This window comes from Eucyclogobius newberryi, unplaced genomic scaffold (assembly GCF_026437365.1).
Source record: "Eucyclogobius newberryi isolate DKJ021-1_F unplaced genomic scaffold, fEucNew1.0.hap1 SCAF_3, whole genome shotgun sequence".
Lineage (NCBI taxonomy): Eukaryota > Metazoa > Chordata > Actinopteri > Gobiiformes > Gobiidae > Eucyclogobius > Eucyclogobius newberryi.
Genome location: NW_027315945.1, coordinates 35,603,115 through 35,627,344, shown reverse-complemented (window position 1 = coordinate 35,627,344; position 24,230 = coordinate 35,603,115). Strand labels below are relative to the sequence as shown.

Below are 24,230 nucleotides of genomic sequence, written 5' to 3'. Positions count from 1 at the left end.
GCCATTAGACAGCCAGAAATCAGCAGGACGGCAAAAAGCTGTATCTGCAAGCGATGAAATGACTTGAATTCAGAGTATTTTTTATCTTTGTGCCATTAAAAGGTCTAGCTGTTTCCAACTTTGTATTTCTTCTTTTAAAGGTGAACTATGTAACCTTTCTGGAGGAGGTATTTTTGAACAATAAAAATAATTGAATAAATGCATCAATGTTTTTTTTTTAGCGACATTATGAAACATTCTGGAAAACTAACAGATATATATTAAAGGAGTGATGTTTGATGCTAATGTCATCAAGCTAGTCCAGGACATTTTGAGAGTTTTTTTTTTTTTTTAACACATTTATCCGAGGTCAAAGCCTCATTTTTGATCACGTAAAGCTTTAAGATAGTAACAACAACTAACTTTAAATTGAGAAGTCTGATCTTGGTAAACACAGTGGGCACTAAACTTCCTCGTTTACGCGTTATTGGTGAACAGACAAAGAAACTAAGAACTGTTCTAAATGTATACTTTTATATGGAGATTGGCTTCATTCGTGACGGCACGTTCAGTGATTGTTTTGTAGCAGCAGGAAAACATAGTGTCTATGGCAAAGAAGGATCAGCTTCACTTTTCTTGCTTTCATCTAGAAGTATACATCTTTACGTGGATCAGGACAAAGTACACATTTTTGCATCAGGACAAATTATTTTTCCAGTTGTGTAACAAAAACAAAATGAATCAACCCACATAATTGACTTATTATTGATTTGAATACCCAATACCCGGTTCAAATACACAATTTTGAAACCAAAAGAGGAAATAGATATTTAAATCAATTGAAGTTTCCAGCTCTCACAAACCCTGCAGCTCATCCCTAGAATTCACTCTAGAATATTTATGATCGTAAATATATAACTTATAAATCCATATACATACAATTACACCTATAAATCAAGGTCAATGTTTTGAATTCAAGTCATCTTCAATCAAGTAGATGCTGCGTGTATGGGGTTGATTTTGACAGTTTATGCCACATTTGATTTGACAGTCTAATTTGGGTCTACATGAGTCGCCCTGCATGTTGGAAAGCCTGACCAAAGCTAATGTGCAACCAGAGCCCTGGGTAAAGTGGAGTTTTGGATTGGAGAGAGCGGGGAGTGAGTGGGGAGTCAGAGGATTTAAAAGTGAAGGGGGAGAGGGCTGGGCGGGAGGAGGCAAAGGGTCTCATCCTTTGGTGTAACATACAAATGTGCAGCGATACTCAAAGTGTCATAATTACTAACTAATGGAACTAATGGCTTTATGCTGGAAAAATCTAAAGACAAATGACTGAAGTTGTCTTGACTCTACAAGCAATACCCGCTTTGCCCATGGGTTTCAGAATGATGAGAAACCAGGACCATCTTGGAAACAAAATATTACATATAACAGGTCCTCAAAATGTTGCACGTAACAGAAGATGAAACCCATGAATAGTATTGCTCTTGTTTTTCATAAGTGTTTTTATGAATAACACTTCTTGTATTAAAAAGTATGGTAAAGGCCAAAGTGGAATTGAAAATAGATCTCATTAATAATTTGGCCAAAAGAAGCGTGATATTGCACAGTAAATCAGTAAAATACACCAAAGGAGGGAGAGCCAGTGTTGGGCAGTGGGCGGGGCATCTGTGGGCGTAGCAGCAGGATTTGCGGGGGCGGGGCTTACCTGGACACACAGCTGAGTTGTTGCAGGGTCTCTGCTCGCGCAGGGGCCCGCTGCACTGCGTGCTGTAGGAGGAGGAAACGCAGAAGCGAGTGCGGCTCTGCCAGCCTTCACCACAGGTGGCAGAGCACACACTCCAGGCCGACCACTCCTCCCCTGAGGCCGGGTCTACTGCAGCAGGAAGTGAGGGGAGGAACAGACAGGACCACAACTAATTAGCATGCAGGAAACAGCCTCAGCGGCCAAATAAGGACGGGGTGGTGCTGTGGTGAGGGGGTGGAGTCTACTGGGGCATTTCAGGGACCGCCTCCTTCAAAGTTTATACTTTAAGACCAATATATCCCTACAAAAACAGCATAGTAAGTAAGTAGTAAGTAAGCTAAACCTCAGCTGAATATTGTCAAGTCCTTGCAGTTGTTGAGTTTGTCCTTTCTGGATTGACAGGACAGTCTTTTACCCAACCTCAAACTGAATTCCCACTTGTTTTTCAGTTCATTTGTTCTGGAGTGAGATGGTGCTCTGACCTTCACCCTGGAACATTGTGGGCCAAATGGATCCTCGGGCCAGATGCATTTTGAAATCATATTAGAGGCTGGAATAAACAGCGACTCGGAGGCAGTTGGTGTGAAATGAGGTCTGACTGGGTCAATAACTAAGCATGCTGCCACTTTTAACAAACTGCTGCCTTTTCTCAACCTTTACATGCACTTGGACAAAAATATCTGACCACAAACATGAGAAGATATGCTCTCTCCTGTTGTGAGAAAGGTGGTTTGGTGTCCATAACAATACTGCAAAATAAAACCTATGCCATCGGCCTTTGTGTCACTGTAGTCACATGATTGGCTCTGATATCCAGCCTGTTGCGGTCCCACTTTTTTCAGTTTTAATTCATTTTGTATAAAAATCTGGGATCAAACGCCCGGCGCACCAGGCAAACTAGCTTGAACACAGTGACTGAAACTGACTTAGTCATAAGAGATTTCTGCCATAAGTAGTCAATATGGCTGAAAGCTTTAGGAAGATAAGAGTAATGCAATTGTGGTTATTTTACAGCCATATTTATTCAAGATCGGTTTGTTCTCTGCAGAGGACTTTATACAATCTACAAAATAACTACAGCTAAAGGCAATTTGACCTTTCAAACTGTGATTTTTGCTCATTTGTAACTCAGTTTGAAGCATTACTGATATTTCAAAAGAGGCGGCCCAAGAAAGTCAATATAAATAGATGTTTTTCTGGGTATAGGGTAAATATATAGTAGCAGGGCTCTGATGCCATATCCCCGACATTGACTTCGAGCAGAAGTGAATGCGTGTCACTAAGGATATGTCAGTCATGGTTTAGTTACAAAGTCAGAACTGAGCTGATCAGAACAGGAGAACTCTGTCTGTTACAAGGACCTGAAGATGAAGCAGGGACAGGGGACTAAAGGGAGGGCTAGGGTTAAACAGTTAAAGTGATACTCCACACAAATCACAGGTCGGTCCAGTTGGCGTCTCTGGTAGCTGCAAATTACTTCCAGTTCAATTAATTTTAGACTGCTTTAATATTATTAAAGCAGTCTAAAAGTAATTGAACTGAACTTTCAGACAGAACTGTTCATTCTGGAAGTTCTGAAAGTTTGACATCCGAAACTACACAATCCAATAAATACTTGGCTATCCCATTGTGTTTCAGCTTTTTTGGGGGTCACGAAACACTTTTTTGGCACTCCATTAACAGCCAATTATTTCAAGGCACACCGGGCGATACCTCAAGCACACGAGTGTTCAGTGGAACGCTTATTAAAACCAATCCAATCAGAGCTACAACATTGTTCAAAAGGTGGAATTGCATGCTCACAATTTTCTTCAACGGTTGCAGCAGTTAGAAAGTTTGAAACAACCACCAACTTTTCAAGAGTTTAAATGATTTGACATTGCAAAAATCATGATCAAAACGTACAATTGGCTAGAACCATTAACGAGACGACCATCACCTTCCCAACAGTTTTTCTAATCTGACATGGGAAATGTACAGACGTTTGGTCAAATTCATCAGTTAAGCTCACCCACGATCAACCAATTACAATTGTCTAGAGCCATTAATGAGACGACCATCGACTTCCCCCTCGCAAACGTTTGGGTCGAATTCGCAAACCGCAGCCGAGAGCTTTGAGAAACACGACAAGTCCTCCAGTTTTGTGCGGAGTATCGCTTTAAGAGCTCGGGACGTTAAAGGTAGAGCATTGAGAGAGCGGACCCGGCGCCGCATCCTGTCACGCGAACCACCACTGCACTATGTTGTCAGGGTCCATGTTGGAATCAGTCCATTGTGATGATAAGGCGCTTCGCTGGGACATTTCGACAGACGTGGATAAACTGTGTGCGTGTGCCGTGTGTTCTTGCGTGTTTGCTGTGTCTCTGTTTGGTGGTCACCCAAGCTGCCAGAGTGGCTGATGCAGAGGGGGGGGGGGGGCTCCCTTACCTGGCTGTTGGCTTTGGGGTCCGGGGCGGGCCTTGTCTACATCTTCGCGCTTTCGGCTGTCCACGGAGCGGAGGGACTGGCTGCGAGAGAGGTGGCGCCCTTTGCCTACATGGAGGAGGAGCCGGGGGTGTGGGAGGAGGAATATACGTAGATCTTATTGTTCTTTTTTGGGACACCATTTCGAGATCACCCAACAGTAGCATCAGCCAAACTTGGGACTTTTTATGATGTGGTGTTTTGAATTGTTTTGTTGTTTATATGTGAACAAAAAAGTACAAAATGAAAGCATTTCTCTTTCATAAAATTTTATCTGTAAGAAGGAAAAAAAAAGAGCTACGAAGAAAGATGTGAAGCAATTTGTTGAAAATAAAGTCACACAGTTGAATGAATGCAATACATTTCAAATTGACTGCTCCACCAGGGGTCAATTTTTCTTTGTCCGCTTAGCCCTTTGGTGGAACGTTTTGGATAAACTGTGTGCGCGGCCGCAGAAAGCAAGTCATTATTACTTTTCATCGATCAAAGTCCCCTTTCCAACATGCACTCCTTAAGTCAAATACTGACTTATAGATGATGGATAGAGACACAGTGGTATGGAAAAGATGAGCGAAGATTACACGTACCGACCAAGCTTCAAAGCCCACACAGTGACCGATGGACGTTTGTGCCCTCCGCGTATAATGGCATCCCTGACAAGTCGATGGGGTTTGTATTGGGTGATTTTGAGTTGTATTTTTGGAGACTTTCTTGACCCCAAAGCCGAAAAAAGTGCCCAATTCTCAAGCATTTATTTGTGGACTAAACCGACTCTCTGTACTAGGACCCCAGGATCAAGGCTATCGTTGGTTCTGAGGGGTTTTGGGACTCTGGAACCATCCGCATATACTACATGAGGACAAGAGAAAGACTGGCCAAGATCAATGATCAATTCTAAAACATTGTTCTTTCATCAAACACATACCTGGAGTTGCATTTAGCTTAATTCATGCTTGTTTCATTCATTTTGTGTACAATGTCATCACAAGCCTCACAAATCATTCTGTTTCAAATTGTTTTGGTGACATCATAGGTAGAAATCAGGAGGTTGTTAAGTCCATAAATCATCACCAAACTTTAAAAACACATTAACTGCAACTGTTTGCTTAAATTAGCAAGTTGGGACAAGCTATCTTTTGTTTCTTTCCCCATGGAATTTCCTCTGCTGCCAGTAGATGGAGTGCTAACACAAATCCTAACAAGGGAACACCTTACTGGTTAACAATACTGTGTGCTTTTCAATACATACATTTTTTTCTAAAACTTGAGATGCAGGTATAAAACCCAATAACAATAAAAGATATGTAATATGTGTCCTTTAAATAAATGCATCATGTCATATTATAATCATTAGGGTATTTTAGAGTGCATTCTCACTTGTCCACAGATCTAATAAAGATTACGACTAAACCTGGAACCGAACCAGGAAGTAATTTTTACTGCTTTGTGTTGGCACCTTCAGGGATGCCAGTGTTCGCCGGAGGACACAGTAGTGACGGTAAAAGCCACAGTTTCAGGGGGGTCTTACTGGTCTTGGGGTTGGCGCAGGCCTGGGGGTTGCACGGCCGGCCCTCCTCCACCACGCCCTCACACAGGTACGACTCCTCCGGGGGCGACTGGCAGCTCCTCTTCCTCGTCTGGATTCCTCCGCCACAGTCGCTGCTGCACTGCGCCCACTGGCCCCACATGCTCCAGCCTCCTGTCGGACAGAAAACAACCTCCGGTCAGGAAAACACAATAGATATTTACCGTCGTCGTAATTAAATGCTCACAATAATCACTCAAATGAATCTGCAGAAAGGGCTGTGTACTCTGCAAACGACAACGTGAGCATGAACTCGCCGTATGTGCAGTAAAGACTAAAACATGTAAAATCATAGTTCTCCAAAATTGTTAAGTCGCGACACATTCCTTTTTCTCATAACATATAAGCTAAATGTTTGATAATCATAAGATTAGATAAGCCTTTATTTGTCCCACAATGAGGACATTCCAGTGTTGCAACACAAAGTAGGCACAGAAGTGAATAATAACAGAATAACAGATAACTTATTAAAAAAAAAACGTAATTAAAAAAAACAAAAACCATTCAATAGTATACAACGTTATTTTCCCTTTTTGTCATAATTTGAAACTTAAAATATGCATCTATCTTTTTAAAGGACATTCATGTTCTCAGGTGCACAATAAGGTTCTGCATTTACTCATTTTAATAATAATAGTAACTTTTATTTATATAGCGCTTTTCAGTGAACCAAAGACATTGTTTTTTAACCAGCTCAAATAAAAACAAAAATGCATAAAACAGATCAAATGTACTTATGGAAGCGACAGCAGGGAAGGGTATGACATCACGGAGAGATACTTCAACAACAATTCACTCTCCAATTCATCCAGATTTACAGTAAATAACCAATGCTTCCAAACATTCCAAATATTTATTTACCTTTTGTCCATTGTCCCCCATAACTCGAGTACAGATGATTCTTTGGCTAATTAGTCGGTTATTATTATTATAATTGGGGTTCGGTTGTATTGTAATCTTGTACTAAAAACATTCTTACAGACAACATTCTACAACTAACAAATGTTTATATCCAATTACAACTCCATTTTACCTCCTTAAGTACCCCTGGTTGAGAACACACACTTTCAAAATAAAAGCGTGTTCATATTTGTGTTATGTACTTTTCCTGCTCGTGTGTTTTTGCTTTTGCCTTTGGAATGTTCCACAGTGTGATATTTAACTTATCCAGCAAGAAATTTCAAGTGATATATTGCTCAAAAATGTCTTGAAAAACAAATAGCTTTACTGCGAGTGGTGCGGACTCTCCACAGATCAGGTCCATCCTATTAGTTTAATGAAATTCCAGGCAAAGCAATAGCGCCTCCATGGAGACGGGCGGGAGACGGGCGGGAGACGAGCGGGAGACGGGCGGGAGACGGGCGGGAGACGGGCGGGAGACGGGCGGGAGGCGAGCGGGAGACGAGCGGGAGACGGGCGGGAGACGGGCGGGAGACGGGCGGGAGACGGGCGGGAGACGGGCGGGAGACGGGCGGGAGGCGAGCGGGAGACGGGCGGGAGACGGGCGGGAGACGAGCGGGACACGGGTGGGAGACGGACGGGAGACGAGCGGGACACGGGCGGGAGACGAGCGGGAGACGGGCGGGAGACAAACGGGAGACGGGCGGGAGACGGGCGGGAGACGGACGGGAGACGAGCGGGAGGCGAGCGGGAGACGGGCGGGAGACAAACGGGAGACGGGCGGGAGACGAGCGGGAGACGGGCGGGAGACGGACCTTCCACCAGAAAAGTTACAAAGTAAAGTTATCGCACCTTTTGTTTTGAATCCACTCCTAATTTGGCCAGAACTGAATGAAGAGTGAATTAACCGAAGGCTTTTTGTCTCTGCCTCGTGCAATTAAAAGCATTTAGACGACATCCGCTGCTAATTAACCCTGATTAATCTGGTTAATATTTTCCCAGCAGGCATTTACGTGTGACTGCCCTTCTCCGCGACCCCTCAGCAGCGTTTCCCTGGAGATAACGATGCTTCAGTTCACATTCAAGTCACATTCGTTCATTCATTCACATTTACAAATACATTAATAAATAATTGTGCTGTTTGGAAACAGGGAAAACCACTCAAGAACCTTAGCTCTAGTTTGTCCCACTTTTGGACATTTTTACAAGAAAACGATAAAGGATTAATTTAACATTGAATTGAGAAATATTAATTGAAAAAAATAATTTAACAATATGAATACAACCATACACTTCCTTCAACCTCTGCTAATAAAACTAACCATTTCTCCCAAAAATGTCGAGGAAAAATGAATGTTTTTTTGGGTATTTGTCCCATCTACTCTCTACCCAAGACGATCGACTGCACCAACTGCCACGAACTGGACCAAAATGTCTTATTAATGAACATGAAGTTGTATATATCCACTTAACATTGGAATACATGGCACAAATATGTGTCCGATGCAGTGTAAATGCTCCGCGCTTTAGTCTGTGCTCTCGCTTTTTGTTTCCCACTCTGTGTCATGTTTGCTATTGCTGTTTTTGTCTTTTGACTCAGAAATAAAAACTTAAAAATACAAAAAAAATACACATAGTCAACTCAGAGACACATATTAAACTCAGAGACACTTTGTCGGTGTCTTGCCGCTGTCAAAAATCATAAAACATCTCTCCGTTTATGGTCCCGGCAGCAGCACGGTTGTCAATGCGCACCTCTCCTATAATGTCCAGCGATGAGGCAGTAACCAGAGACCTTTAAAAGCAGGTGCGGCGGCGCCTGTTGTCACGGCGAATTCCCCGTCTGGCCGTAGTGATTTACTGCACTCTATTAAGATGTGTGCGATACCAGGAAGAGTCTCATGAATGTTTAATGACGGACAGATGCCGTTCAGGCCCCACAGGCAGCGACAAATATGTATTAATCTGCATGAATACAACATGAAGCTGCATGGCCCGCGTCCAGACACACGCCATTTTAATTACCCACAAATCATTATCCTCCGGGGCCCGGGGACGAGCGCCGCGGGGAGGAGAGGGGCCTCGGAGCTCTTCATTCAGGCAAAGCACCCGGAGCTGCCTCGTGCTGACGGAGTGAGACTGTGACAGTGGAAAGTACGAGAAAGATATGAAGGAGAGACGTGTCACCGTTCTACAAAGGCCTGAATTATAAAAACACACGAGTGACAGCGTGAAGTGTAATGGGCGGGGCCTCTTTTGAAACACGAGGGTCATTTGGAAGAGAAAACTATGGCACACAAACAAAACAACAAAAAGGGTGTATTTAATCTTATAATAAAGACTGTCGTTTGATTCAGCTTGTATATAAATCTAATATTATGCATGGTAATGTGCAAATCATCTCTTGCACAATAATATATACAATAAGCCACCAAAACAGAATAAGCAATAGAGTTTTTAACATGTATTTGACTTGTACTGTACTGTTTCCACCCATTTAAAACTCATATACAGTGCTAACGTTGAGCACTGTTGACTTTATAGATGTGATGTAGCAGCAGCTTGAAATATTCAAGTGGTTTTGAAGGCAAAGTGGCTGATTGCGACGCGTGCACTCGGGGAATGAGACAATATGCCGGGTTTAACAGGGCCAGAGACAAACATATACGATTTATTGCACCAGAGTTTAAAGTTTGAGCTTTCACGGGGGCAATTTTAAAAGCGATTCCTCGTGATACGATAATAAATCCATATAGACGGGGGATGCGCCATTAAAAGCTCTAAAATTGTTATTGATTTCCTTTTCCTTTGTAAAATGAAGTTACCAGGCCTCAGTGATCACAGTCGATATGTTTGTTGTCAGCGCGCCAACGTGAGTTTCTGTGACAACATTGATCAAAAACCCCGCCCAGAGCCGTGCCAAGTGCTCAAAGAGGACTCCATCGGACGTCAGAAGTGACTGTGGAAACGGGAAATGGCCACGGTTTCTAGAAAGATCTGATTACGTTGTTTGGTGGGATATAAGCTCTGTGGAAAGTATTTACCATAGTTTTAAACATATAAAGACAGTGAATACATTTTGTTTTAATGTAATGATTTTGTTTTCTTTTCTTAAATGTCTTTTAAATGTGTAATGTTTTAAAATGTGTGCATGTTGTTGTGGTGTTTACATTGCCCCAGGTCACCTAAGGTTAATAAAATAAATAAAATAAAGTAATTCATATAAATAAAATAAACAACAACAAAATGAATTAAATACAATTAAAATACAATAAATATAAATAAAATATTAAATTAAATAAATAAATACAATCAATAAAAATAATTTGTGGAGGGGGGATAATATTTTGTGTATAAGGAACACATATTAATTTAAGAAAGTGCTGTCAAACATGAAATATTGTGTAAATTAGCAGAGTTTTTTGGCCCTTGTATGCAGGTTGCTTGGTCCAAACAGGAAGTGCATATTATAAGCTTCACCAAAACTGTAAAACAAAGGCAACATTTTTTAGCTAAATCTTCTAAATATTCTAACCACAGTTGAGTGAAATGAGTAGTCTTTCCTGTCATATGCACTTTGATAAGCAAATTACAAGTTACTAACACTTTTTGCTGTAAACCAACAAATCAATGATGCAGAAGAAAAGGTCATTTGTGTGATTTGGACGAGCTTGTTGAGGGAAACATGTCTTCACTCCACTTCACTGCCAAGAGCTCTGTCCAAGCCAATAATTAGCTTTGCACACAATTACATGTCAGGAATAATGGATGATTCTTGTGAGTTTCTGACCTATACTCTGTTAAACGAGGCAGGATTTCATGTTTTGCTAATCAATTATCATTACGGAAAGGATTTTTTTATGTCCCAGTTGTATCAGTAACATTTCACATTTCCCTCTTTGTTACAGAAAATGTATATATACTGCATATCTAAATATCACACTTTTCTGCAACCTGGATTAATCACCTAAAGACTAGTCAACTACAAAAGTCGTATTTCTATCATTATATTGTTATCTGGACTATGCAAACTTTAAAACACATAAGAATATAACTATTTATAACAAAAACAGAGGCACAACTAATTCAAAATGTCAAAAAGCATTACAAAAAATCATATTCACATCAATAATACACTTTATTTGCTCATATTCTCGATCCAGAAGCCTTCAGTCACCCTATTTAAACGTGTATTTGGTTAAAACATTATTTAAACTTCTAAATGTACACTAGAAAAGTTACAGCATGCGCCTTTACACCAACGCATAAACCAGCCAAATAATAATTATCTACAAAACAGACAAACCTCATTCATTTTCATATCCAAAACGCTGTGACTTTGTGAAAACCCCTCCGCCGTTAATTATTAAAAATCCAATCTAAAAGAGTTTGGGACAGGTACAGATTTGGCTCCAAAAGGTATTAAAAGTTACCTGACCTTGGGCTTTTCTGTACAATAGGCAGATGATTATAAATTTACTGGGCTCTTTGGTACACCCAGAGGGATAAAACAATCAGGATTTAAAGCTGTGCAGGGTTTCAGTCAATGTCACTGCTCGCAACAGCTTCTTTTGTTGCAGTCAGAAGCTAATTACTCTGTAAACTGTAATTTATGGGGCACCAGACCCTGTTGTTTCAGAAAAAAGGTGTAAAAAAGCTGTCAATACTGAAATAATGACTACAATAAAACTAGAAGAGTGTTGTGTAACTGACTCGCCTCAATGGAAACTGTAAGCAAAAGGAGGCGCCCCGCTCTAGTTTCAGAGTGATGAAAAATGAAAAGTGTTGTCATAATAATTAACAATTTAAAACAACTTACTCTACACTTTGAATGTTAAAAAGATAGATGGATGGATATGTTTTAACTACAAACAAACAAATATGAAATTATTATTTTTTTTAAATAAATAACAGAAGGAAGGACCGAATAGGACAGAATAATTAAAGAATAAAATTAGAAAGTAAGGAAGTGGCATCCAAAGAGAAGAGGGGTTACAGCATACTATGTCCAAAAATTAGAGAGCTGTTTTGTCCATTGTTATTTGAATGTATACATTTTCAAATTTGATCAGTCATTTTTTCCATTGTGCATCTGCCCGTTATGATGTACAACTAGTCCTTAATCGTCTGAGTCTTAATTTTTTAAATAATCAGAACTAAGGAGAGATAAGTGGGTGAAAATAAGGGGTAGGCGAAAACAGGAATTTTTTGAGACAAAAAGATTTCTCAAAAATGTAAGAATCAATACAACTTTGAACAAGGTAACAATGAGGGAACAATATACCAACCTTGCCTTGATTTTACTGTTATAATAAATAGCAATATATTTTCCCTCATTTATTTTTATTGAAATTATTGAAATTATTAAATTGATTTAATGTATTTAATTTATTTAATTCATTCAATTTAATTGATTTGATTAATTTTATGTATCCATTTTATGTATCTGTGTTTTTTATTTTTTTTAATTTCTTTAATTTCTTTTCATTTTATTTATTTTATTTTTTTTATTTTATAAACTCTGTCTCCCCAATTGACTAAAACATACACAACAGTCCATTACTACACCTAGACCTAGACCCTGGCTCAGAGCTGGAGAAAGGCCCCTCATGGTCACTGACCCCACGACTCTAGATGGACGGGTCAGACCCTGGCTCAGAGCTGGAGAAAGGCCCCTCATGGTCACTGACCCCACGACTCTAGATGGACGGGTCAGACCCTGGCTCAGAGCTGGAGAAAGGCCCCTCATGGTCACTGACCCCACGACTCTAGATGGACGGGTCAGACCCTGGCTCAGAGCTGGAGAAAGGCCCCTCATGGTCACTGACCCCACGACTCTAGATGGACGGGTCAGACCCTGGCTCAGAGCTGGAGAAAGGCCCCTCATGGTCACTGCCCCCACGACTAGATGGACGGGTCAGACCCTGGCTCAGAGCTGGAGAAAGGCCCCTCATGGTCACTGACCCCACGACTCTAGATGGACGGGTCAGACCCTGGCTCAGAGCTGGAGAAAGGCCCCTCATGGTCACTGCCCCCACGACTAGATGGACGGGTCAGACCCTGGCTCAGAGCTGGAGAAAGGCCCCTCATGGTCACTGACCCCACGACTCTAGATGGACGGGTCAGACACATCCGTCGTGCTGCTGCTAAGTCCCATTTTGGAGAGCGCTGAAGAAAAGCTGACTAAACTAAAGTAAGGGATTTGGCCGGAGGCTTGTGGGATTAGCGAGGCGACTCTTCCACAGGCGGACAAAAAAAACACTCCTCTGAATAAAATATAATGAAACGTCCTTGGTCAAACGGACCGCATACGACGCCCGCTCCCCCTCGCGTCTCAAACGGGACGGGAGTCGCATAAAGTCCAGAATCGCCCTCTGTTCCTCGTTAAAATATGAATCTTATCTGGAAGCGAGCGCGCCCTCTCCGTTTGTTTTCCCCCCCGCGCTTGCGTTTTGACATCCGCCGCCGCTGCCGCGCCCGCCCTCCGCCCCCCGACCGCAGTTAACCGCCCGCTCTGCATTCATGAAGCGGAGTCGTGTACAATAGGCCCAGACAGATTCAGGGGAGACGCTCAAGGTTAGTGTTTTCAAAGTGGCAGAGGAAGTTTCGGGTTCAGATTGGGGGAAAAACCACGACCAATTCCCATGATTTGGCGTGTACGATTTTTGATTTGGAATTGGATAAACGTTTCGAAGGTGAGGTACACTTGTATTGTCCTCTGCGTTTGACCCATGCTTCAGTGCCGCTGGGGCAAATGTACGAGGTAAACATGTACAAATCGAATATGACAAAAAACATTGGATAAAGGCCGTGATAATTCAGTGTTTTGGTCGTCCAGACGATTCTCCAGACGAACAGAAAGCACGATGAGCCTCACACGTGTCCCTCATTTGTCTTGCCAGTTTCAAAGCTGAAATCCAGCTGGCTTGAACCCAAAATGACTCTTCTTGTGCCGTTGTTACTTACATTATTTTCTCTTTTTGCATTTGTGTGCCATGTGTGAGTTGATTATGTAAATTATGTAAATATGTCAGTGTCACAAATGACGATAAGTCTAATAGAAAAATACAATAGCTGCGTTTCAGATGACATCACACCATCTATAGGCCAATCATATTTCATACTGATGCGGGGAAACCAAAATTAATATGGGTCAATGCTGATTTTTGTTGAATAGGGTCAACTCACAAATATAATCACTTTGTTATTTTACTTTTTGGATATTTCTAATGAACGGTCGGTGTAATCAACAGGTAAAATGGCTCTTCTTCTGAGAGCATGACATCATCACATTCTAGAATCTGAAAACGACCAATAGAAGATTCTAGAACGTCGTGATGGGGCCAAGAGCGTTTGCCCCGTCACATTGTACTTTCTGCATTAATATCCTCATCCAATAGAACGTGACGTCATCTGAAACTCAGCACTACACAAAACACGGCTGGGAAATGTAAAAGAGCTATTCTTACTGTGTACCTCTCCACAGATCCTACCTGTAACCTGCCCTGTTTGTCTTCATGGAGACGGACAAGTTTAATGCAACAATGCGAGACATGCTGGACAAAGAAATGCTGCGTTGTGCAACTTTATATAACGATTTAATACAAGCATTACATTTTTTCACTACGTTTGCATGATATATAATACTGTCTTTATAATACTGTATTTATGATGTATTATACTGTCTTTATGATACTGTATTTCTGATGTATTATGATGTATTATACTGTATTTTTATGTATTTATATATTCGGCAGGGACAATGCAGTCATACAAAAGTTTATAAGTGTTAAATTTCCTGGTTGGGCTTTTCCACACTTTCCACAGTCAAATACAAAAGACACATTTCCATTTTATGACTATTTTAATACAGATGAAATGTGAGATAATCGCCCATAACCCAATGCTACCGTTGCTATGACGCCGTTAGCTCAAAGTCACCTTCCAGATCAGCTTCTCGCGCCTCAGCTCCGGTTTCTGCCGCTTTGATCGCACATCGATCTACACCAGCTCTATGAGAATCTGTGCTAAAGGGAAAAAGGCTCAAGAGTGCGACGCCGACAGCTCCGTGACAATAAGAGAAAGTGACGACGCGCGAGACACAAAAAGAGGAGAGGAGAGGAAAACATGAAATGCAGAAAACGGGCAGAACGAGCGAGGGAAGAGCTGAGTGAAGGATCAGGCAAATGCTGACACCCAGAGGACAGAGGCTGCTAACTGCACGGAGCTGATAAGAGCCGGAGAATGGAGAGAGCGGCAGGGGGTAAGGAAAGGCAGGGAGGAGAGAGGAGAGAGGGATGAGTGAGGAGTAAGAGACGGAGGGAGGAGAGAGCGGCAGGGGGTAAGGAGAGGCAGGGAGGAGAGAGGAGAGAGGGATGAGTGAGGAGTAAGAGACGGAGGGAGGAGAGAGCGGCAGGGGGTAAGGAGAGGCAGGGAGGAGAGAGGAGAGAGGGATGAGTGAGGAGTAAGAGACGGAGGGAGGAGAGAGTGGCAGGGGGTAAGGAGAGGCAGGGAGGAGAGAGGAGAGAGGGACGAGGGATGAGTGAGGAGTAAGAGATGGAGGGAGGAGAGAGCGGCAGGGGGAAGGAGAGGCAGGGAGGAGAGAGGAGAGAGGGATGAGTGAGGAGTAAGAGATGGAGGGAGGAGAGAGCGGCAGGGGGAAGGAGAGGCAGGGAGGAGAGAGGAGAGAGGGACGAGGGATGAGTGAGGAGTAAGAGATGGAGAGAGGAGAGAGCGGCAGGGGGAAGGAGAGGCAGGGAGGAGAGAGGAGAGAGGGACGAGGGATGAGTGAGGAGTAAGAGATGGAGAGAGGAGAGAGCGGCAGGGGGAAGGAGAGGCAGGGAGGAGAGAGGAGAGAGGGACGAGGGATGAGTGAGGAGTAAGAGACGGAGGGAGGAGAGAGCGGCAGGGGGTAAGGAGAGGCAGGGAGGAGAGAGGAGAGAGGGACGAGGGATGAGTGAGGAGTAAGAGACGGAGGGAGGAGAGAGCGGCAGGGGGAAGGAGAGGCAGGGAGGAAAGAGGAGAGAGGGACGAGGGATGAGTGAGGAGTAAGAGACGGAGGGAGGAGAGAGCGGCAGGGGGAAGGAGAGGCAGGGAGGAGAGAGGGACGAGGGATGAGTGAGGAGTAAGAGAGGGAGGGAGGAGAGAGGAAGAGTGGAGGACATGCATCATGAATAAATGAAGGTTTCTAAACGCTTCTTCTAAATAGAAAAGCGGACGTTCCCAATTAGAAAGAAATAATCTTTATTTCCAACAATAAGAACGTCTTCGTTTGTCACACGATGGGGCCATTTCCAGCTCTGCAACGAGAAGCGGGGGAATAAAAGCACGCAATAAAAATAAAGATAAATGATTAATAAAGTTGACTAAAAGCTGAGACACAGACTGAGCCAGAAGAGGAAAAATAACACTATTATGTACAACAACAGGCTATTATATTTATACTATTATTATATTATAGTTTATAGTAACAGTCTGAACAGTTTAAGGCCTAAAAAATCCATAAAAACCACAAACTTGATTTAAACAACACATATATTCAGCATATATCCTATTTAGAGGATTGGTTTTGGAGCGTGACTGTGATGTTCTTTGAAAATGACTTTTTAGCAGCACAAATCGTCCTGTTGTCGTTCCAAATATGATGTCAGTGCTTTATCTTTAGATTGTGTTAAACTTCTATCTCCATGGTTACATCGTCAGAAGAGTCGTTTAGAAGAGCTACACGCTGTAAACATGACGTTGACTCAGTTGTAGCGTTTAGAGTAGAAAAAGGCTCATTTTAAGGTAAAGTGTTCAATGATTCGAGCCTTGAACGACAAGAATTAAATGTGTCTTTACAACTCACGCTCTCCTTTAATACTTTAGGATGTATTATATTCATTAAGTGGCTTTAATTGACTTTTCTAATTTAAATTAAAGACTACACAAAAATACACTTTATTTCTCAATAAGGTGTTACGGCAGGAGCGCCCTCTGCTGTCTACAATGGGAATGAACAACCTCTCCCACTTCACTGAACCTCCCCCATTTCACTAACCCTCCCCCCACTTCACTGAACCTCCCCCATTTCACTGACCCTCCCCCCACTTCACTGAACCTCCCCCATTTCACTGACCCTCCCCCATTTCACTGAACCTCCCCCACTTCACTGACCCTCCCCCATTTCACTGAACCTCCCCCACTTCACTGACCCTCCCCCACTTCACTGACCCTCCCCCATTTCACTGAACCTCCCCCACTTCACTGAACCTCTCCCACTTCACTGACCCTCCCCCATTTCACTGACCCTCCCCCATTTCACTGAACCTCCCCCACTTCACTGAACCTCTCCCACTTCACTGACCCTCCCCCATTTCACTGACCCTCCCCCATTTCACTGAACCTCCCCCACTTCACTGAACCTCCCCCATTTCACTGAACCTCCCCCATTTCACTGAACCTCCCCCACTTCACTGAACCTCCTCCATTTCACTGAACCTCCCCCACTTCACTGAACCTCTCCCACTTCACTGACCCTCCCCCATTTCACTGACCCTCCCCCATTTCCCTGAACCTCCCCCACTTCACTGAACCTCCCCCATTTCACTGAACCTCCCCCACTTCACTGAACGTCCCCCATTTCACTGAACCTCCTCCACTTCACTGAACCTCCCCCATTTCACTGAACCTCCCCCACTTCACTGAACCTCCCCCATTTCATTGACCCTCTTCCACTTCACTGACCCTCCCCCACTTCCCTGAACCTCCCCCATTTCACTGACCCTCCCCCACTTCACTGAACCTCCCCCACTTCACTGAACGTCCCCCATTTCACTGAACCTCCCCCATTTCACTGACCCTCCCCCACTTCACTGAACCTCCCCCATTTCACTGAACCTCCCCCACTTCACTGAACCTCCCCCATTTCACTGAACCTCCCCCACTTCACTGAACCTCCCCCATTTCATTGACCCTCTTCCACTTCACTGACCCTCCCCCACTTTACTGACCCTCCCCCACTTCCCTGACACTCCCCCATTTCACTGACCCTCCCCCACTTCACTGAACCTCCCCCATTTCACTGAACTTCCCCCACTTCACTGAACGTCCCCCACTTCACTGACCCTCCCCCACTTCCCTGAACCTCCCCCATTTCACTGACCCTCCCCCACTTCACTGACCCTCCCCCACTTCCCTGACACTCCCCCATTTCACTGAAGCTCCCCCACTTCACTGACACTCCCCCATTTCACTGACCCTCCCCCATTTCACTGAACCTCCCCCACTTCACTGACCCTCCCCCATTTCACTGAACCTCCCCCACTTCACTGAACCTCCCCCATTTCACTGAACGTCCCCCATTTCACTGAACCTCCCCCATTTCACTGAACCTCCCCCACTTCACTGAACCTCCCCCACTTCACTGAACCTCCCCCACTTCACTGAACCTCCCCCACTTCACTGAACCTCCCCCATTTCACTGAACCTCCCCCATTTCACTGAACGTCCCCCATTTCACTGAACCTCCCCCACTTCACTGAACCTCCCCCACGTCACTGACCATCCCCCACTTCACTGAACCTCCCCCACATTTCGCGAGACCCCATTTCTCTCCCCCGCACACATCACACCTTGAAATAAACACCACTAAAACGCCCCGGAATCTAATCCTCTTAAGAAACCAATCTGACCGCTGGCCCCGGCTCCATCGCGGTCACACCGGACCTAATGCCGAGGCGCCCGTCTTTAACCCCCTCGGCGCCCCATCCCCGCCGCCGCTGTCTATAAATACATATCATGCGGTTGCAGGTGCGGGTCAGACGGCAGACATTTCAATTCCGAAGATGGATGCCCTGTTTCGCAGTCGCCGATAAGGGAAAAGCACAAAGGGTTCAGAGCGCGGGATCAGATGTTTTTTCTCACTTTGTGACTGACAGCTCACAGAAATAAGCCTTTTCTTACTCCCTTTTTTTTTACCTCTTTGCCCCGTAACTGACACACATCCATCTTCAGCGCGGCGCCAGCTGATAAGGCCGGGACTAAATTAGCAGAGAAAGTTTCGGCGTGTTTCCAGCAGAGAGAAGAGACGTGGACATCGCTCGCTCGCCGACTTGTGTATTATTCAGAAGAGTCAGTCAGTGTCGCGCCATTAAACGTCTGTTTTTCCCCCGACTACAGTCATCACAGAAAGGTGGGACTGGGTTTAAAGAATTGTTATTGGCCTTCAAACATTCTCTTGAGTCAATTTGCTTCTGCGTTTCATGTTTTAGAACCTTTGACGTTTTTCGTGAGGCTCAGAGAGGGAGCGGAGAAGACAACCTCGTAAACAGGTTGAATGAAACAAACAAAGCTAAACGCAGCTCCAGTTATGTTTTTGGTGATGTTTCGATTCGTGCGTTGGTTTGTTCAGAGGAGGGGGAAGTGTCTTGCTAAGGACACAACAATAATTAAGGGAAATGCATTGTTTTTCAGTCTGGAAAACTTGACAAAAAGCAAGTGTATGGACTAAAAAGCAATGGTATGGACTAGATAGAAACGTGATGTAGGGATATTTGGTGGCAGAGTGGTGAGAATTTGCCTTCGAGCAGGGAGGTTGTGGGTTCAATCCTCGAGTCCTCGCCATGCTTTGTGTAGGATTGGCAACTGATGAAAAATAACACTTTGAAATGATTGAGAAAGTTTATTTTCTGTATTGATAATCCAAATGTTGTGACTGCAGTGAAGTGACATACGCTCAAAAAAACTTTTTCGTCACTTCGAAATTAACATATCTTCTAAAAAGATAAACATAATCAACTTCATCTAAATGTACGTGATTTTCTTTGGATCAACATAATCAAGATCGAAACTTCTCGCCTACTCACCTACACCGCTGCTGACCTTCACCTCCTCAACCATAACCACCGTCTCCCAGCTGCTGCTGCCTCTGCAGCTAGCTCAGCTGGGATCCTTCGCCGGCCCCGCTACATCCACAGGGGCTCTGGTCTCTCCCATAACCAACACTCCAACGACGGCTCACCTATCCCCTCACTCTGGACTAGTTTTCGCCCCCCTGTCACCCCCACCTGCCGCACTGCCAACCTCAGCAACCTCCGCCCCCCCACCCCTGCGCCCCCATCCATCTCCGCGCCCCCATCCATCTCCCTTGCACTGCTGAATTGCAGCTCCCTCGCCAACAAATCACCTGTTATATCTGAACTGCTACTGGACAATAACATTGATCTGCTTCTCCTCTGTGAAACATGGCAACAGCTCCTGGACTTCTATGCTCTCAACCAAGCCACTCCCTCCAACTACACTTACACTGCCAAACCCCGCCTCTCCGGGCGTGGGGGAGGTCTTGCTGTTATTCATACAAAATCTACATCCATCACTGAACTGAACCTCAACCTTCCATCCATCTCATCATTTGAATACCTCGCCTTCTCCCTCCCCAACTCTATCACCGCTATCCTGATCTATCGTCCCCCAAAGCCCCACCCCTCTTTCCTCACTGAATTGTCTGAACTCCTCACCATCGCATCCTCTCTCTCTGCCCGCCTCCTACTCACTGGTGACTTCAACATCCACATTGACTGCCCCAACGCCCCACTGACATCCGACTTCCTCTCTCTCCTGGACTGCTTCCATCTCACCCAACATATTGACTTCCCCACCCATACCAAAGGCCACACTCTGGACTTAGTCTGTTCCTCTCTCCTACCCATATCTAAGCCCCACCCCCTCCCCTTCCCACTCTCTGATCATCTCTGCATCCTTTTCTCCGCCCCCCTACCCTCGCCCCACAACCCCAAAAAACGCACCATCACCTACCGCAATATCAAGTCAGTCAACCCCCTCACGCTCTCCCAGCTCATATCCTCTGCTTTCCCCCCTGACTCCCCCCCCTCTTCCCCCGACGACTATGCTGTCATGCTCAACACCACCCTCTCCGACTCCCTTGACTCCCTAGCCCCCTGGAAAACCTCCTCCGTCTCATACATCAACCCCGCCCCCTGGTACACCCCTGAACTCCGCACCATGAAGCAGACTGGCCGCCAACTCGAACGACTCCTCAAAAGAACCCGCCTCACCGTCCACGCCGAAGCTTTCAAATTACACATCTCCTCCTACCGTGACGCTCTCCAAGCCGCCAAATCTGCCCACCTCTCCACCCTCATCAACAGCTCCCACCGGAGCCCTCGCACCCTGTTCTCCACCGTCAACAAGCTGCTCCAGCCACCGGACATCACTCCACCCTCCTCCCCTGACCTCTGCAACTCTTTCCTCCTTGCCTTCAATGACAAAATTTCCAAAATCAACAGCTCCATGACTGCCGTCTCCATTAACTCCATCACCACCCCCACCCCTGCCCCCCCTCCGCTCCCTGACCACCCACCCTTCCCTGCCCTCACCACCTTCTCCTCTGTTAACTCCTCTCATATCATAGACCTCATCACCGCTTCCAAAACCACCACCTGCTCTCTCGACCCCCTCCCAACGAATCTAACCAAGGCCTGCCTCCCTGCTCTCATCCCCCATCTCACCACCCTCTTCAACCAGTCTTTATCCCTCGGCCATGTTCCTTCCATCTACAAACTGGCCTCCATCACCCCCATCCTCAAAAAACCCACCCTAGACTCCGCCAACCTCTCCAACTACCGCCCCATCTCCAACCTGCCGTTCCTCTCAAAATCGCTGGAACGCATCGTCGCCGCCCAACTTCACACCCACCTCCAGTCAAACAACCTCTATGAACCCCTCCAATCTGGCTTCCGCCCACTTCACAGCACTGAAACAGCCCTGGTCAAAGTACTCAACGATCTCCTCACCTCTGCAGACTCCGGGGCCCTCAACATCCTGTTACTACTAGACCTCAGCGCAGCCTTTGACACTATAAACCATTCCATCCTCCTACAAAGGCTGCGCCAACTGGGTGTTGAGGGCTCTGCACTTGACTGGCTCACATCCTACCTCACCAACAGGCAAGAGTTCATTTCCCTCTCCGGTCACTCATCCACCCTCTCCCCAGTAACGCAGGGGTCCCCCAGGGCTCAGTCCTCGGCCCCCTCCTCTTCATCTGCTACATCTTCCCCCTTGGTCACATCCTCCGCCAACTCAACCTGGACTTTCACTGCTACGCTGACGACACCCAGATATACCTCACCACCAAATCCACCCAAAACCCTCCCCTCAGCCACATTGAAACCTGCATCTCTACAATAAAATCATGGCTCACTCTCAACTTCCTCAAACTGAACAGTGACAAAACAGAGCTCCTCCTCATTGGCACCAAATCCACTCTCAATAAAACTGATCCCTTTTCACTCAGCATCGACACCTCGACCATCACCCCCTCTACCCTGGTACGCAATCTCGGTGTCATCATGGACCCCACCCTCTCCTTCACTCCCCATGTCAGCCACATTGTCAAGACCTCATACTTCCACCTCCGCCGCATCGCCAAAATCCGACACTGCCTCACCCTCCCCGCTGCTGAATCCCTCATCCATGCCTTCATCTCCTCCCGCCTTGACTACTGCAACTCCCTCCTCACTGGCATCTCCTCCCATTCCCTCCATAGACTCCAAATGGTCCAAAACTCCGCTGCCCGCCTCCTCACCCACACCCGGTCCCGTGATCACATCACTCCCGTTCTCCGCTCTCTCCACTGGCTCCCCATCAAGCAGCGCATAAACTTTAAAATACTCCTCCTCACCTTCAAAGCTCTTCACCACCTTGCCCCCCCTACCTGTCTGACCTCCTCATCCCCCACCGCCCCACCCGAGCTCTCCGATCCTCCTCCTCTCTCACCCTGACTGCACCAACATCCCGACTCAAAACTTTTGGCGACAGAGCATTCTCCCGAACAGCACCCCGACTCTGGAACTCCCTCCCCCAACCTGTCCGCCACTCTCCCTCACTCACAACATTCAAATCCCGCCTAAAAACATACCTCTTCACCCAAGCCTATGACCTCCCCTACCCCTAGCCTCCTCTACCCCATTGCCTACTCTTCTACCCCCTGTTACATCCCCATCTTTTTCTCTCTACTTCTTCTGTCTTGTTCATTTTATCTGTATATTAATGTGTTCTGTACGTGTTGTCCCCCCTGTCTGTAAATACCCCCCCCTTTTTTATTATGTTCAGCGTCTTTGGGTCACTGAAAAGCGCTATATAAATAAAAGTTATTATTATTATTATTATTAAGATGTAAAAATTACGACATATGTTTTCCAACTTAAATGATTCTCTAAGTGTTTTCTTTTTTTAAACTTCCACAACAAACGATACAAATGCATGTTTATTTTCATTAGTAAATTCCCTTTATTTATCCCTTTATCCCTTTGCTTTTATTTTTTTTTTATGTTGATCCAAAGAAAATCATGTACATTTCACCCAGTCACAATAAACTGTACATTTCACGTAAAAGGTGATTTATTTGGGGTCAGCATGTGATGGCGGTCAGTGTGTTGTGGGTGTTTTTCCCACTCTCCAGCCCGTACTGTTTGTGTGCCACTCGGTTAAAGCTTTGCCCAGGCCCACTTTGGCCGACGGGTTGTTTTGGTCGCTTCCTCCTCCGGACCCCTGACGCGAGCTGGGTCTCTCCAAATGCCTGGTGGGGGGACGTTCTGGTGCCGTTTCCTCTCGTCAGACTTGGATCTGCTTCACTCCGCGGTGCACGGCCATTAAGGCTCGACATCACCCCCGCTGTGCATCTCATGTGTCCTCGTCTCCACTTCCTCTCACACATAATGAAGGCTGCAGTGTTTTCCACAGCTGGAGAGTTTCACTAACATTTGAACGAGTAGCTTAGAAAATATTCTAGAAAGAGGATTTTTAAATGATACTTGTACTTTGAAGCTAAGCAGAGTGTTTGTGAGAGTCAATGTGGGACAAATAATGGCAATCTGGCATGTTTACAGTGTATCAAGTACAAATAATATTCATATGTAATAATCACTACGTGTTTGTAATGATTTAGGATAATTCTATACTGGCTTTGGCAAGACTATTTTATATTTCTATTTGCTGATGTAACAAGAGTACTTTAATATAGTACTATTATAGTCAAAGGTTATCAAAGTAGTTTTCTGACACCATACTTGACTATATACTATACTTTACTAGCTTCTTTTTAAGTGACATTCAGTTACCACCACATGAAAGTCGACAGCTTTAAGCAATTAGCCTTAGGTCGACAATATTAATTATTTGAAAATTTGTGTCTACTCTTTATAAATACTAAGAATCTGTACTCCGAGAACATTAAATCATACATCATTAATTCATTTTTAAGTCATTTTACATGCAAAACGCAGTACTCAAGTCTCTCCAAAGTCTCTCCAAATACTTTTTTACTCTCCAAAGTCTCTCCAAATACTTTTTTACTCCAACACGAGTGATTATTTGGGTCAGTACGTGAAGTAGACCGACTTAAAGTAACAATATTCCTTTGTGTTCCTACTTTGCAAAGTTATAGGGCTAATTCGTAATCACTTGAACATGTTTTCCGCGTCCCGTGTCGTACAGCGTTCACGCGCATGTGAAGAGATCCTGGCGCGAGCACAAACACTGCGAACACATACGTCCACA

The 24,230-nt window shown here is 44.9% G+C and overlaps 1 protein-coding gene across 1 annotated transcript in view; it reads right to left on the bottom strand.

Moving 5' to 3' along the window:
- Positions 1-24,230, bottom strand: part of adgrb1a (adhesion G protein-coupled receptor B1a) — a 191,346-nt gene that overhangs the window by 133,819 nt on the left and 33,297 nt on the right. The window contains exons 2-4 of the mRNA XM_072461112.1: positions 5,718-5,888; positions 4,154-4,258; positions 1,688-1,855 (exon numbers count right to left, since the gene is read on the bottom strand). Coding sequence (XP_072317213.1) covers positions 1,688-1,855; positions 4,154-4,258; positions 5,718-5,888 — 444 coding nt within the window. The remainder of the gene's footprint in view (positions 1-1,687; positions 1,856-4,153; positions 4,259-5,717; positions 5,889-24,230) is intronic.